The sequence below is a fragment of the Nerophis ophidion genome, linkage group LG10 (assembly GCF_033978795.1).
Source record: "Nerophis ophidion isolate RoL-2023_Sa linkage group LG10, RoL_Noph_v1.0, whole genome shotgun sequence".
NCBI lineage: Eukaryota > Metazoa > Chordata > Actinopteri > Syngnathiformes > Syngnathidae > Nerophis > Nerophis ophidion.
Window position 1 is genome coordinate 51,444,701 of NC_084620.1, and position 17,500 is coordinate 51,462,200.

At 42.5% G+C, this 17,500-nt stretch overlaps 1 protein-coding gene across 3 annotated transcripts in view; it reads right to left on the reverse strand.

The window, feature by feature from the left end:
* Positions 1–1,582: 1,582 nt before the first annotated feature.
* mapk11 (mitogen-activated protein kinase 11) overlaps positions 1,583–17,500 on the reverse strand; it is a 24,912-nt gene continuing 8,994 nt past the window's right edge. For 2 of the 3 annotated variants that reach the window (XM_061914052.1, XM_061914051.1), the window contains 6 exons: positions 14,588–14,702; positions 14,441–14,512; positions 14,137–14,216; positions 12,113–12,191; positions 11,864–12,037; positions 1,583–3,902 (listed from right to left, as the gene is read on the reverse strand). In XM_061914052.1, the coding sequence (XP_061770036.1) occupies positions 3,829–3,902; positions 11,864–12,037; positions 12,113–12,191; positions 14,137–14,216; positions 14,441–14,512; positions 14,588–14,702 (594 nt within the window). In that variant the 3' untranslated portion in view covers positions 1,583–3,828. Of the gene's footprint in view, positions 3,903–11,863; positions 12,038–12,112; positions 12,192–14,136; positions 14,217–14,440; positions 14,703–17,500 lie in introns of all 3 variants that reach the window. The other variant, XM_061914050.1, reaches the window with a different exon arrangement.

The window sequence follows — 17,500 nt, forward strand, 5'->3', positions numbered from 1 at the left end:
GGACCTTCTAAAAAAGGACACACACACACACACACACTTACTCTCACTCACACAAACTAATTAAAATTGACCTAGTACAAGGTCTTAAATCTGTTTCAATGACTTTTTAAGGACGGACACACACACACACTTACTCTCACTCACACACACACTAATTAAAATTTACCTTGTAAAAGATCTTAAATCTGTTTTAAGGACTTTTTAAGGACACACACACGCTCACACACATGCTCACACACACGTACACACACTCACGCACACAATGAAATTAATTAGAATTTACCTTGTAAAAGGTCTTAAATCTGTTTTAAGGACTTTTTAAAGATGGACACACACACACACACTTACTCTCACACACACTAATTAAAATTTACCTTGTACAAGGTCTTAAATCCGTTTTAATGACTTTTTAAGGACGGACACACACACACACACACTCTCACTCACACACACACTAATTAAAATTTGCCCTGTGAAAGGCCTTACATCTGTTTTAAAGACTTTTTAAGGACACACACCACTTAAAATGTAACTTGTAATAGGTCTTTAATCTGTTTTAAGGACTTTTTAAGGACACACACACACAATGACATTAATTTGACACACACACACACCCATGTCTCTGGTGGTGTCCCTGGGCAGTGTGTGGGTGTGTCAGTAATGTGGAGCAACATCTGCTCAGGTTATTGTTCTTACTTTTACAACACATGCATTCACTAGAAAACACACTTCTTCTGGCACCAGTACCGGTACCAAAATGTATTTCGATACTTTTCTAAATAAAGGGGACCACAAAAAAAGGCAATATTGTCTTTACTTGAACAATAAAATGTTAGTGTACATGAAATATGATTATTATTGTCATTTAGTCCTTCAATAAAATGTTGAACATACTAGACAACTTGTCTTTTAGTAGTAAGTAAACAAACAAAGACTCCTAATTAGTCCGCAGTAACATATTGTGTCATTTATACACCTATTATTTTCTACACATTATGAGGGACAAACTGTAAAAAAATTAATTATTAATCCACTTGTTAATTTACTGTTAATATCTGCTTATTTTCTGTTTGAACATGTTCTATCTACACTTCAGTTAAAATGTAATAATCACTTATTCTTCTCTTCTTTGACACTTGACATTAGTTTTGAATGATACCACACATTTAGGTATGGATCCGATACCAAGTAGTTACGGAATCATACATTGGTCATATCCTCATGTGTCCAGGCACGCATTCACTGACTTTATAAACATAGTATACTTTTTTTTTTAAAAGGAAAAAAGATTTTGTTATGATAAAAAAATATCGAAGTAAATCATAGTAGTATCGACTCTTTTACATGGTATCATTACAGTGGATGTCAGGTGAAGATCTCCTCTGCTCGTAAAACCAGCAAAGTTGTGCCCGTTAATTTAAAAAAAAAAAAAAAAAAAAAAAAAAGAGTACCAGTATTTTTTAGAGGAGGTATAGTGCCGAATTTGATTTATTAGTATAGCGGTACTATACTAGTACCGCTATACCGTACAACCTTACAGTGCAGTGTAGTAAAGTAAAGTACATGACACAAGTACAAAAAATTTGGTGATCAAATGTTTATAAGACCAAAAGTAACACACAGAATATAAAAAGGAAAACATACACGTTTAAAATCCAGACGACGTAACATCGCATACTTTAAGTTCACGTTAGCATACTTCAGGTACACTCCACGTTCACGTTAGTACACTTTAAGTACACTACTAGAAATACACTCCACCTTCACGTTAGCATACTTTAAGTACGCTCCACGTTCACATTCTTCAAGTACACTCCACATTCACGTTAGTATACTGTAAGTACACTCCACTTTCACGTAAGCATACTTTAAGTACACTCCACGTTCACGTTAGCATACTTTAAGTACACTCCACATCAGCATTCTTTAAGTACACGCCACGTTCATGTTAGCATACATTAAGTAAACTCCACGTTCACGTTAGCATACTTTAAGTACACTCCACGTTCACATTAGCATACTTTAAGTACACTCCACTTCAGCATACTTTAAGTACTCTCCATGTTCATGTCAACATACATTAAGTACACTCCACGTTCACGTTAGCATTCTTAAAGTACACTCCACGTTAACGTCAGCATACTTTAAGTACACTTCACGTTAGCATACTTCAAGTACACTACACGTTCACGTTAGTGTACTTTAAGTACACTCCACGTTCACGTTAGCATACTTTAAGTATGTACACTCCACGTTCACGTTAGCATACTTTAAGTACACTCCACATTCACGTTAGCACACTTTAAGTACACTTCACGCTCACATTAGCATACTTGAAGTACACTCCACGTTCACGTTAGCATATTTGAAATTCACTCCACGTTAGCATACATTATGTACACTCCACGTTGACGTTAGCATACTTTAAGTACACTCCACGTTAACGTCAGCATACTTTAAGTACACTTCACGTTAGAATACTTCAAGTACACTCCACGGTCACGTTAGTGTACTTTAAGTACACTCCACATTCACGTTAGCATACTTTAAGTATACTCCATGTTAACGTCGGCATACTTTAAGTACACTTCACGTTAGCATACTTCAAGTAAACTCCACGGTCACGTTAGTGTACTTTAAGTACACTCCCTGTTCACGTTAGCATACTTGAAGTACACTTCACGCTCACATTAGCATACTTGAAGTACACTCCACGTTCACATTAGCATATTTTAAGTTCACTCCACGTTAGCATACATTAAGTACACTCCACGTTGACGTTAGCATACTTTAAGTACACTCTATGTTAACGTCAGCATACTTTAAGTAAACTTCACGTTAGAATACTTCAAGTACACTCCACGGTCACGTTACTGTACTTTAAGTACACTCCATGTTCACGTTAGCATACTTTAAGTACACTCCACGTTCACGTTAGCAACCTTTAAGTACACTCCACATTCACGTTAGCATACTTTAAGTACACGTCACATTCACGTTAGAATACTTTAAGTACACGTCACGCTCACGTTAGCATACTTTAAGTACACTCCACGCTCACGTTAGCGTACTTCAAGTACCCTCCACGTTCACGTTACCATACTTTAAGTACACTTCACATTAGCATACTTCAAGTACACTCCACATTCACGTTGGCATACTTCAAGTACCCTCCACGTTCACGTTACCATACTTTAAGTACACTCCACATTCACGTTAGCATACTGTAAGTGCACTCCACGTTCACGTTAGCATACTTTAAATACACTCCACGTTAGCGTACTTTAAGTCGACTCCATGTTAGCGTACTTTAAGTCGACTCCATGTTAGCGTACTTTAAGTACACTCCACATTCACGTTAGCATACTTTAAGTACACTTGACAGTTGCAGCTCACCTGCAAATACAGTAAACAATTGAAAGTGTTGCTAAAATGACATTCACATAGAAACGGTAGAAATAATACGCCAGGTGTGTTGACGATCCACACTGTGAACACTTAAAGGAAGTCAAAGCACAGTCGGTGTTTACTACAACTTCCTCACTGCAACGCTTATCAGTTGATGAAATGATTATTTGGTGCATTTCCTCCCTCTGACCTGTGGTGAGATGCTGTGTCGACATAGTACACTCATGCAGGATTAGTGTGCAGTATGCAGTATGCACTAGGTAGTATGCAGTATGCAGGCGGGAGTACATTCTTAGCGTGTAAATGGCGAAAGCATCAAAAGTGTTGCAATAACGAGGAAGCAGGCGGCATTTTTCTTCTTTCAGGCTGACGGGAAGTCCAGGTGATCCGTGCGGGTGAGCGGGGTGTGGCACAGGTGGGTCAGTGCTCCGCCTGAAGGCCGCCGGTCTTGCCGCCAGACGCCTTGAAGCCGCTGACCTCCGCAAACACCAACTCTGCACAGGTGAGGACGAAACGCTCGCATGTTGTTATACGTCTTCGCTAATTACTTTGCCAAAACACAGAATCACACGTAATGAGTGTGACGTTTCATGAGAGCGGAGTGTGTGGTGTTGGTGCTTTCATTAATAGAAGGATAGTTCCTGCATCGAACAATAAACCACTTTAAAAGTAGCAGTAACAGCGTTATCACATGCATAACAGTAATCCGATTCCTCGTTACCAGTGAAAGTAATGGTGTTATTATGAAGACTGGTCAATAGTAGTAAAGTGCTACTTTACATTTTTAAATAAATACGCTTTAGTATACAGACCTATGTTTACGAACATTTCACGAGTGACCAACATGAGTCCTTCCTGGTTAAAGACCTTTTTATCAAGCATTGAATGTGCAGTATTTAGTTATATGACTCAATGCAAACAACCTTCCCTAGTCATGGAGCAAAAAAAAAAAGCACAAAATGTCAACAGAAATGGTCACTAAACTTTGTGGGTATTATATATGTATGTATGGATATAACATATATATATACATATATAAATTTACACTGGGGAAAAAAGTATTTAGTCAGCCACCGATTGTGCAAGTTCTCCCACTTAAAATGATGACAGAGGTCTGTAATTTTCATCATAGGTACACTTCAACTGTGAGAGACAGAATGTGGGGAAAAAAAATCCAGGAATTCACATTGTACGAATTTTAAAGAATTTATTTGTAAATTATGGTGGAAAATAAGTTTTTGGTCAATAACAAAAATTCAACTCAATAGTTTGTAATATAACCTTTGTCGGCAATAACAGAGGTCAAACGATTACTATAGGTCTTTACCAGGTTTGCACACACAGTAGCTGGTATTTTGGCCCATTCCTCTATGCAGATCTTCTCGAGAGCAGTGATTTTTTTGGGGCTGTCACTGAGCAACACGGGCTTTCAACTCCCTCCACAGATTTTCTATGGGGTTGAGGTCTGGACACTGGCTAGGCCACTCCAGGACTTTCAAATGCTTCTTACGGAGCCACTCCTTCATTACTATGAAGTCTGTCACACCGCTGCCTCTACACCTGGCTGTTATCTACCGCCCCCCAGGGCCCTATTCGGACTTTATCAATGAATTCTCAGAGTTCGTTGCTGATCTAGTGACAAACGCCGATAATATAATCATAATGGGGGACTTTAATATCCATATGAATACCCCATCGGACCCACCGTGCGTAGCGCTCCAGACTATAATTGATAGCTGTGGTCTCACACAAATAATAAATGAACCCACGCATCGCAACGGTAATACGATAGACCTAGTGCTTGCCAAGGGTATCACCGTTTCCAAAGTTACGATACTCCCATATACTAAAGTATTGTCCGATCATTACCTTATAAAATTCGAGGTTCAGACGCATGTTCGGCAAACTAATAATAATAATAACTGCTATAGCAGCCGCAACATTAATACAGCCACAACGACAACTCTTGCTGACCTACTGCCCTCGGTAATGGCACCATTCCCAAAGTATGTGGGCTCTATTGATAACCTCACTAACAACTTTAACCACGCCCTGCGCGAAACCATTGATAACATAGCACCGCTAAAGTTAAAAAAGGCTCCAAAAAAGCGTACCCCGTGGTTTACAGAAGAAACTAGAGCTCAGAAATTATGTAGAAAGCTGGAACGCAAATGGCGCACGACTAAACTTGAGGTGCACCATCAAGCATGGAGTGATGGTTTAATAACTTATAAATGCATGCTTACCTTAGCTAAAGCTAAATATTACTCAAATCTCATCCACCGTAATAAAAACGATCCTAAATTTTTGTTTAGTACGGTAGCATCGCTAACCCAACAAGGGACCCCTTCCAGTAGCTCAACCCACTCAGCTGATGACTTTATGCAATTCTTTAGTAAGAAAATTGAAGTCATTAGAAAGGAGATTAAAGACAATGCGTCCCAGCTACAACGGGGTTCTATTAACACTGACACGATTGTATATACGGCGGATACTGCCCTCCAAAATAGTTTCTCTCGTTTTGAGGAAATAACATTAGAGGAATTGTTACAACGTGTAAATGGAATAAAACAAACAACATGCTTACTTGACCCTCTTCCTGGGAAACTGATCAAGGAGCTCTTTGTATTATTAGGTCCATCAGTGCTAAATATTATAAACTTATCACTTTCCTCGGGCACTGTTCCCCTAGCATTCAAAAAAGCGGTTATTCATCCTCTTCTTAAAAGACCTAACCTCGATCCTGACCTCATGGTAAATTACCGACCGGTGTCTCACCTTCCCTTTATTTCAAAAATCCTTGAAAACATTGTTGCGGAGCAGTTAAATGAACACTTAGCGTCTAACAATCTATGTGAAACCTTTCAATCCGGTTTCAGGGCAAATCACTCCACGGAGACAGCCCTCGCAAAAATGACTAATGATCTATTGCTAACGATGGATTCTGATGCGTCATCTATGTTGCTGCTCCTCGATCTTAGCGCTGCTTTCGATACCGTCGATCATAATATTTTAGTAGAACGTATCAAAACCCGAATTGGTATGCCAGACTTAGCCCTGTCTTGGTTTAACTCTTATCTTACTGATAGGATGCAGTGTGTCTCCCATAACAATGTGACCTCGGACTACGTTAAGGTAACGTGTGGAGTTCCCCAGGGTTCGGTCCTTGGCCCTGCACTCTTCAGCATCTACATGCTGCCGCTAGGTGACATCATATGCAAATATGATGTTAGCTTTCACTGTTATGCTGATGACACCCAACTCTACATGCCCCTAAAGCTGACCAACACGCCGGATTGTAGTCAGCTGGAGGCGTGTCTTAATGAAATTAAACAATGGATGTCCGCTAACTTTTTGCAACTCAACGCCAAAAAAACGGAAATGCTGATAATCGGTCCTGCTAGACACCGAACTCTATTTAATAATACAACTCTAACATTTGACAACCAAACAATTAAACAAGGCGACACGGTAAAGAATCTGGGTATTATCTTCGACCCAACTCTCTCCTTTGAGGCACACATTAAAAGCGTTACTAAAACGGCCTTCTTTCATCTCCGTAATATCGCTAAAATTCGCTCCATTCTGTCCACTAAAGACGCTGAGATCATTATCCATGTGTTTGTTACGTCTCGCCTCGACTACTGTAACGTATTATTTTCGGGTCTCCCCATGTCTAGCATTAAAAGATTACAGTTGGTACAAAATGCGGCTGCTAGACTTTTGACAAGAACAAGAAAGTTTGCTCACATTACGCCTGTACTGGCTCACCTGCACTGGCTTCCTGTGCACTTAAGATGTGACTTTAAGGTTTTACTACTTACGTATAAAATACTACACAGTCTAGCTCCATCCTATCTTGCCGATTGTATTGTACCATATGTCCCGGCAAGAAATCTGCGTTCAAAGGACTCCGGCTTGTTAGTGATTCCCAAAGCCCAAAAAAAGTCTGCGGGCTATAGAGCGTTTTCCGTTCGGGCTCCAGTACTCTGGAATGCCCTCCCGGTAACAGTTCGAGATGCCACCTCAGTAGAAGCATTTAAGTCTCACCTTAAAACTCATTTGTATACTCTAGCCTTTAAATAGACTCCCTTTTTAGACCAGTTGATCTGCTGTTTCTTTTCTTTTTCTTCTATGTCCCACTCTCCCTTGTGGAGGGGGTCCGGTCCGATCCGGTGGCCATGTACTGCTCGCCTGTGTATCGGCTGGGGACATCTCTGCGCTGCTGATCCGCCTCCGCTTGGGATGGTTTCCTGCTGGCTCCGCTGTGAACGGGACTCTCGCTGCTGTGTTGGATCCGCTTTGGACTGGACTCTCGCGACTGTGTTGGATCCATTGTGGATTGAACTTTCACAGCATCATGTTAGACCCGCTCGACATCCATTGCTTTCCTCCTCTCTAAGGTTCTCATAGTCATCATTGTCACCGGCGTCCCACTGGGTCATTATTGTCACCGATGTCCCACTGGGTGTGAGTTTCCTTGCCCTTATGTGGGCCTACCTAGGATGTCGTGGTGGTTTGTGCAGCCCTTTGAGACACTAGTGATTTAGGGCTATATAAGTAAACATTGATTGATTGATTGATTGATTGATTGATTGCCCGGACGGTGTGTTTGGGATCATCGTCATGCTTGAAGACCCAGCCACGTTTCATCTTCAAAGCTCTCACTAATGGAAGGAGGTTTTGGCTCAAAATCTCACGATACATGGCCCCATTCATTCTTTCCTCAACACGGATCAGTCGTCCTGTCCCCTTAGCAGAAAAACCGCCCCAAAGCATGATGTTTCCACCTCCATGCTTCACAGTAGGTATGGTGTTCTTGGGATGCAAATCAGTATTCTTCTTCCTCCAAACACGACGAGTTGAGTTTATACCAAAAAGTTCTATTTTGGTTTCATCTGACCACATGACATTCTCCCAATCCTCTGCTGTATCATCCATGTGCTCTCTGGCAAACTTCAGACGGGCCTGGACATGCACTGGCTTAAGCCGGGGGGACACGTCTGGCACTGCAGGATTTGATTCCCTGTCGGCGTAGTGTGTTACTGATGGTAACCTTTGTTACTTTGGACCCAGCTCTCTGCAGGTCATTCACCAGGTCCCCCAGTGTGGTTCTGGGATTTTTGCTCACCGTTCTCATGATCATTTTGACCCCACGGGATGAGATCTTGCGTGGAGCCCCAGATCGAGGGAGATTATCAGTGGTCTTGCATGTCTTCCATTTTCTGATACTTGCTCCCACAGTTGATTTTTTCACACCAAGCTGCTTGCCTATTGTAGATTCACTCTTCCCAGTCTGGTGCAGGTCTACAATTATTTTCCTGGTGTCCTTCGACCGCTCTTTGGTCTTGGCCATAGTGGAATTTGGAGTCTGACTGTTTGAGGCTGTGGACAGGTGTGTTTTATCCAGATAACGAGTTCAAACAAGTTCCATTAATACAGGTAACGAGTGGAGCACAGAAGAGCTTCTTAAAGAAGAAGTTACAGGTCTGTGAGAGCCAGAGATCTTCCTTGTTTGAAGTGACCAAATACTTATTTTCCACTATAATTTACAAATAAAATCTTTAAAATTCCTACAATGTGAATTCCTGGATTTTTTTTTCACATTCTGTCTCTCACAGTTGAAGTGTACCTATGATGAAAAAATTACAGACCTCTGTCATCATTTTAAGTGGGAGAACTTGCAGAATCGGTGGCTGACTAAATACTTTTTTGCCCCACTATATATATGTATATATATATATATATATATATATATATATATATATGTATATATACATACACACACACACACACTAACAAAAAGTGTTTATACGGCAAATCTTGTAGTTGTTATTACACACCAGCTGTTAGATTATAATTTTCATTTTAAATTGTGGTTTTCATTCGCAAACTTGAAGGCGTTCCAATCGCCATGTAAAATTGCTAATGCTAATGCATGTCTACGGTAAATCTACACTGACATTGAGCTAGCGCAATTTTGAAAAGTGGAGCCGCATTTGACTTTTCAGCACCTTCTTCTGGCTTTGAAAAATGGTATCCCCACCTTAAGGCAGTCAGGGTTCGTACACTCCGAGTGCTTGGCCGCTTGTTCTTCCACCAAGTACTTGAGCTAATGCCAAGTTTGCAACCAAACATGCAACAAAGTTTTCGAAAAATTGCATTTTTGGGGAATTGATATGATTTGGCATCCATTAGTACCGACAGACCTCGGTCAGTACCTATAAAATAACTGAATTCAGTACCCATATTGGCCGAACAAAGCACCTAGTTTTGGCCTGGGGTCTGTTTAAGGGGTCCATACTCATTACACCGGCGTGGATGTCGTGGTAATGGACCTGGCCTACGCAGAAGACATTGTCCTGATAGGTTCCACAAGTGGCAAGGTGCTCTTGACAGTCGCCACATTGCCGGTGCTGTGGTTGGTCTCAGGATTGATGAAGCCAAGTCAAAGGTGACGACGTTGTTGATACAGATGCCTGGCACCAAACCCCTCTTTAGGTAGTCGACCTGGAGTCCTTTGTCTACCTTGAGACAACGATAGTTCCGACCGGGGTTCTGCCGGTCTGTCGGACAGGAGGGAGAGAGCGCCCTGGTGACCTAAGGGCGAAGCTACCAGGCCATTGTTTGAACTTTCTTCCTTTACGGCTAGGAAACGTGGCCTATAAGAATAGCTGATCAATGAGGTCTGGAGGTCTTCGACAATGACACATTGATCGTGTACATACCGCCTGTCTTCGTCAACGCCTGAATATACTGCCTCCTTTTTGTCTGTTGTTGCAATGACAATTACAATCGTTAGGTCATGCGGCTCGACGGTCGGAGGGTGAGATGGTTCGCGACGTCCTCCTCCAGCCCCCACTGCTTCAAGTGAGTTGGCGGACAGCTGAAGACCTGGGCAACAACGATCAAGGAGGACCTCTCCAAGATCTTGGCAAAACATGCAATCGGCCTGCGTCAGTGGAACAGAGATTGGGTTGGCCATTTCCTACGACGGCACACATGGTTAGGGATGTTTTCTGGGCCAAAGAGGAAGCCGCCTAGGGTGAATGCCGCCCCAAGACAAGAAGAGAAGAGCTGTCACGAAGTACCAGGTGCCGTAGAGTGAGTGGAAAAGAATGTGTGTGCGGTTGGTACACACAAGCCAAGTTAACTTTGGGTTTTGAGTTCTACCACGGCGGATAGACAAAAGCATGAGAGGCGGGCAACCATTGTAGAGATTGCTCCAAACGAGCTCATTGTCCATGCGTTTGTTACGTCTCGTCTCGATTACTGTAACGTATTATTTTCGGGTCTCCCCATGTCTAGCATTAAAAGATTACAGTTGGTACAAAATGCGGCTGCTAGACTTTTGACAAGAGCCTGTACTGGCTCACCTGCACTGGCTTCCTGTGCACTTAAGATGTGACTAAGGTTTTACTACTTACGTATAAACTACTACACGGTCTAGCTCCATCCTATCTTGCCGATTGTATTGTACCATATGTCCCGGCAAGAAATCTGCGTTCAAAAGACTCCGGCTTATTAGTGATTCCTAGAGCCCAAAAAAAGTCTGCGGGCTATAGAGCGTTTTCCGTTCGGGCTCCAGTACTCTGGAATGCCCTCCCGGTAACAGTTCGAGAGGCGACCTCGGTAGAAGCATTTAAGTCTCACCTTAAAACTCATCTGTATACGCTAGCCTTTAAATAGACCTCCTTTTTAGACCAGTTGATCTGCCGCTTCTTTTCTTTTTTCTCCTATGTCTCCCCCTCCCTTGTGGAGGGGGTCCGGTCCGATGACCACGGATCTAGTACTGGCTGGCCAGAGTCGAGACCCAGGATGGACCGCTCGTCGGGACCCAGGATGGACCGCTCACCTGTGTATCGGTTGGGGACATCTAGACGCTGCTGATTGGCCTCCGCTTGGGATGGTCTCCTGTGGACGGGACTCTCGCTGCTGTCTTGGATCCGCTTTGAACTGAACTCTCGCGGCTGTGTTGGAGCCACTATGGATTGAACTTTCACAGTATCATGTTAGACCCGCTCGACATTCATTGCTTTCGGTCCCCGGGGGGGGGGGGGGGGGGGGGGGGTTGCCCACATCTGAGGTCCTCTCTAAGGTTTCTCATAGTCAGCATTGTCACTGGCGTCCCACTGGATGTGAATTTTCCCTGCCCACTGGGTGTGAGTTTTCCTTGCCCTTTTGTGGGTTCTTCCGAGGATGTTGTAGTCGTAATGGTTTGTACAGTCCTTTGAGACATTTGTGATTTAGGGCTATATAAATAAACATTGATTGAAACATTAAATTGCTCAGTTGGCCCTCCCAGCGCTGATAGCTGATATTGTTTGTACCGACTCCTTTTTGTGGAAGAAATTTTTGAACATTTTAAAACTAAAAGATCTGGGTGGACTCGTCCCAATACCCTCCACGTGCAGGTGTCATTTCAGCACTACACAAAATACCATAACGTACTCACCTTTCCATTCTTCGAGAGTGCGGTCTTTGCTCTCTAGCGTCTGATCGTAAGGCGGCGCCTCTGGTTCGTCGTCCGGGTCGTGGTACTGAGAGAAGTAAGGGTGGGACAGCGCCTCGCTGGCTGAGATTCTGCCGTCGCAGTCCAGAACCAGCATACGCTTAAGCAGATCCACGGCTGTTACAGCGGGCGACAAATGAGGACAATAAGTGGGTAAATGAAGAACAGGTGAGGATGTAACGCAGTGCTGACCGAGTGGATTTGCTCCCCTGAAGATCTTCTCCAGGTCTTGCTGGGGCATGAAAGGCAGAGATTGGATGTACTTCTGAGCCTGCAACATAAAGTGAGGGTCAGTGTCGGGTTTTAAGGCTGCTTCTTCACTAAGGCTATGTCTGCATTAAGCCCTTAAATGAGTAAATATTTAGCCTAAGCCCCGTTTTTGCCACACTAAACCATCGTTTAGGATTCCCCTCCTTGGATATATTTTTTACACGGGTAAGTGCGCCGTCTATTTCTTGAATCTCCAGCTCTTTGCTTTGTATGGACTCATTGATCGTTTACAAACTGAGTTCGGAGAGGAGGTGAAGTCAGAAAGACTACACCCCCACGCAGGAAGTGACATCAGAAACTACCTTAGCTAACCACTGGAAGTATGGAGGCGAGTCATCCAGACATGCCCGTGTTTCTCCTTACGTCTGTACAGACGCTTGTGGAAATCATACATGAAAACCTTAAGCGAAAGCCATTGCAGCTGTTTGGGATACAACACTTCTCAGACGGCAAGAGGGCTTTCCAATCCCACCTAACCTGATCCGTTCGGTGGGATTTACCCTGGATAACCTTAGAAGGGGCCTAAGGTTGTACAGGATATATCCCACCTAACTGATCCCTGTCCACACACACACACAATGCCGTCGTTTAAGACCTCCTTCCCTCTCCGTCGGCCGGTGCAACGCGACCTACCAGACAAGCGCGGAAATTCACCTCTGACCCGGATCTGTATTCTTTCTTAACTACGACTTGTGTGAAGATACCGAAATTGGCTGCTCCTTTTACCAAGGAAAGGGATTTCTTTGTTTGGACCGACGACGAGGTGTTACTGATCGTAGCCAATGTTTACAAAACCTCCATGGCGGCGAAAAACATTGACCGGGAGTCCTCGTCATCCAAGTATAGGGACATTCTGTCGCCATTTCTGGACTGCTACCTGGAGGCCAGCGCCGGCACCAAAGATTTTCCCCAACAAAAAGAGGAAATGACTAAAGGTATGTTTTTGTTCTGACGTTGTTTCCTCTCAGAACTCTGTTAATAAACCATCGATGAGTACACACAGAATCAGCACCTCCAAGGCCGAGTCCATGGTTCTTGCCCGGGAAAGGGTGGAGTACCATCTCCGGGCTGGGGAGGAGACCCTGCCCCAAGTGGAGGAGTTCAACTACCTCGGAGTCTTGTTCACGAGTGAGGGAAGAGTGGCTCTTGAGATCGACAGGTGGATCAGTACGGCGTCTTCAGTAATGCGAACGCTGTATAGATCCCTTGCGGTGAAGAAGGAGCTGAACCGGAAGGCAAAGCTCTCAATTTACCGGTCGATCTATGTTCCCATCCTCACCTATGGTCATGAGCTTTGGGTTATGACCGAAAGGAAAAGCTCACGGGTACGAGTGGCCCAAATGAGTGTCCTCAGCCGGGTGGCGGGGCTCTCCCTTAGAGATAGGGTGAGGAGCTCAAAGTAAAGCTGCTGCTCCTCCACATTGAGAGGAGACAGATGAGGTGGTTCGGGCATCTGGTCAGGATACCACCCGAACGCCTCCCTAGGGAGGTTTGGGGCATGTCCGACCGGCAAGAGTCCAAGGGGAAGACCCAGGACACGTTGGGAAGACTGTGTCTCCCAGCTAGCCTGGGAACGCCTCGGGATCCCCCGAGAGGAGCTGGACGAAGTGGCTGGGGAGAGTGTAGTCTGGGCTTCTCTGCTTAGGCTGCGGCCCACACAACCCAACTTCGGATAAGCGGAAGAAAATGGATGGATGGAAGGATGTTTTTAGTTCTTTCTGACGTCACTTCCTCTCAGAACTTCGTTTATAAACCATCAGTGAGTCTACACACAGCTAAGAGCCGGAGATTCAAGAAATACGAAAAAAAATATCCCAGGAGGGGAACCTTAAACGATGGATTAGTGTGGCTGACACAGGGTTTGGGCTAAAAAGTTTTTGGTTTAAGGAGTTATCCGGCTTAATGTAGACATGTCCTAAGGGAAACCTCCGCCGGCGCCTCCTCACATGCTCGGAGCAGATCTTCTTCAGGAGATCAGGCGTCGGCGTTCCAACCATCTCCATGATTCTCTTCAGCTGGTCGATATCTGCGCAAGGGGGCGGGTTGACGGAAAAGAACAAGTCTATTGAGGGAACCCCCAAAGATCAGTTCCGACACGGAGCAACAACAAGCCTTTTGTTGGGAGCTTCCATTCACTCCCCGAGGTCTTTCTCTCGACTCCCATTGTCATGCTAATACAAAAGGGATCACGGAGGGCGAGGATTCAGAGGGGGGGGGGGGGGAGTTGGCCGGTGGCCGGCGTAAGGATACAGTCCGTGCCGGGAAAGAGGACTTTCCCCTTCAGCAGCTCTCCCATGATGCATCCCACTGACCAGATATCGACTGGAAGACAAAACCTACACGTCAAGTTCTTTCCTTCCTCAGAAGGTCTCGGGTAGGAGGAGCGCTCACTCTCACCGTTCTGGTTGTAGTGCATCCAGTTGAGCATGATTTCCGGCGCTCGGTACCATCGAGTCGCCACGTAGCCCGTCATCTCGTCGTCCGTCTGCCTCGCCAGGCCGAAGTCCAGGATCTGTAAATCCAGGTTTGTGTTACGGCAGCTGACAAAGTCCAATTATTACCAGCAACTTTTTCTCCCCTTTTTGCAGTTGTGAAGATTTCAACTTTACCAGCAATTTTATTAAATGTATTTATTTATTTCTTGGACAAGTCAATGAAACTTTTCTGGCCAAATGTAACTGATAGGGCGCTTCATTTTATGACATCATTCTTGTAATATTTTGACTTTATTCATGTAAAATGACTGCATTTCTGAAGTTTTTTGTTTGTTTTGTATTTTTTTATTTTATATTTCAACTTTCAGTTTGTAAAAAATCTTTTAATTTTACAATCTCATTCTAATAATATTTTGACTTTATTCTTGTAAAATGTCTGCATTTTTGTTGTTCCTAAAGCTGACCAACACGCCGGATTGTAGTCAGCTGGAGGCGTGTCTTAATGAAATCAAACAATGGATGTCCGCTAACTTTTTGCAACTCAACGCCAAAAAAACGGAAATGCTGATTATCGGTCCTGCTAGACACCGAACTCTATTTAATAATACAACTCTAACATTTGACAACCAAACAATTAAACAAGGCGACACGGTAAAGAATCTGGGTATTATCTTCGACCCAACTCTCTCCTTTGAGGCACACATTAAAAGCGTTACAAAAACGGCCTTCTTTCATCTCCGTAATATCGCTAAAATTTGCTCCATTCTGTCCACTAAAGACGCTGAGATCATTATCCATGCGTTTGTTACGTCTCGCCTCGACTACTGTAACGTATTATTTTCGGGTCTCCCCATGTCTAGCATTAAAAGATTACAGTTGGTACAAAATGCGGCTGCTAGACTTTTGACAAGAACAAGAAAGTTTGATCACATTACGCCTGTACTGGCTCACCTGCACTGGCTTCCTGTGCACTTAAGATGTGACTTTAAGGTTTTACTACTTACGTATAAAATACTACACGGTCTAGCTTCATCCTATCTTGCCGATTGTATTGTACCATATGTCCCGGCAAGAAATCTGCGTTCAAAGGACTCCGGCTTGTTAGTGATTCCCAAAGCCCAAAAAAAGTCTGCGGGCTATAGAGCGTTTTCCGTTCGGGCTCCAGTACTCTGGAATGCCCTCCCGGTAACAGTTCGAGATGCCACCTCAGTAGAAGCATTTAAGTCTCACCCTAAAACTCATTTGTATACTCTAGCCTTTAAATAGACTCCCTTTTTAGACCAGTTGATCTGCCGTTTCTTTTCTTTTTCTTCTATGTCCCACTCTCCCCTGTGGAGGGGGTCCGGTCCGATCCGGTGGCCATGTACTGCTTGCCTGTGTACCGGCTGGGGACATCTCTGCGCTGCTGATCCGCCTCCGCTTGGGATGGTTTCCTGCTGGCTCCGCTGTGAACGGGACTCTCGCTGCTGTGTTGGATCCGCTTTGGACTGGACTCTCGCGACTGTGTTGGATCCATTGTGGATTGAACTTTCACAGTATCATGTTAGACCCGCTCGACATCCATTGCTTTCCTCCTCTCTAAGGTTCTCATAGTCATTATTGTCACCGACGTCCCACTGGGTGTGAGTTTTCCTTGCCCTTATGTGGGCCTACCGAGGATGTCGTGGTGGTTTGTGCAGCCCTTTGAGACACTAGTGATTTAGGGCTATATAAGTAAACATTGATTGATTGATTGATTGATATTTCAACTTTCTGCTTCTAAAAGAATATTTTACATTCATGACCACATACTCATAATATTTTGACTTTATTCATTTAAAATGACTGCATTTCTGAGTTTTGTTTTTTGTTTGTTTTGTATTTTTTTTTTTTTACATTTCAACTTTCGGTTTGTAAAAATCTTTTAATTTTATAATCTCACTATCATATTTGAATGTATTCTTGTAAAATGACTGCATTTCTGTTTTTTTATTTTTATATTTCAACTTTCTGCTTCTAAAAGAATATTTTACATTTATGACCACATTCTTATATTTTGACTTTATTTTTGTAAAATGACTGCATTTCTGTTTTTTTATTTTTATATTTCAACTTTCTGCTTCTAAAAGAATATTTAACATTTATGACCGCATTCTTATATTTTGACTTTATTCTTGTAAAATGACTGCATTTCTGAATTTTTGTTTTGTTTTTGTTGTTGTTTGTCATTGTATATTTCAACTTTGTACTTCTAAAATATATATTTTAATTTTACGACCTCATTCTCATAATATTTTGGCTTTATTCTTGTAAAATGATTACATTTCTGTTGTTTTATTTTTATATTTCAACTTTCTGCTATTAAAAGAATATTTAGCATTTATGATCACATTCTTATAATATTTTGACTTTATTCTTGTAAAATGACTGCATTTCTGTTTTATTTTTGTTTGTTTTGATGTTTTTTTCTTGTATATTTAAACTTTCTGCTACTAAAAATTGTTTGAATTTTATGACCTTATCTTCATAATATTTTGACTTTATTCTTGTAAAATGACTGCATTTTTGTTAAGTTTTGTGTAGTTTATTCTTGTATTTTTCAACTTTCTGCTTCTAAAAAACTCTTAATTATATGACCTCATTCTCGTAATATTTTTACTTTATTCTTGTAAAATGACTGCATTCCTGAAATTTATTGTTTGTTTTGTTGTTTTTTCTTGGATATTTCAACTTTCTGCTTAAAAAAAATCATTTTATTTTTATGACCACATTCTTGTAATATTTTGACTTTATTCTTATAAAATGACTGCATTTCTGTGTTTTATTTGTTTTTATATTTCAACATTCTGCTTCTAAAATAATATTTTACATTTATGACAACATTCTTATATTTCTT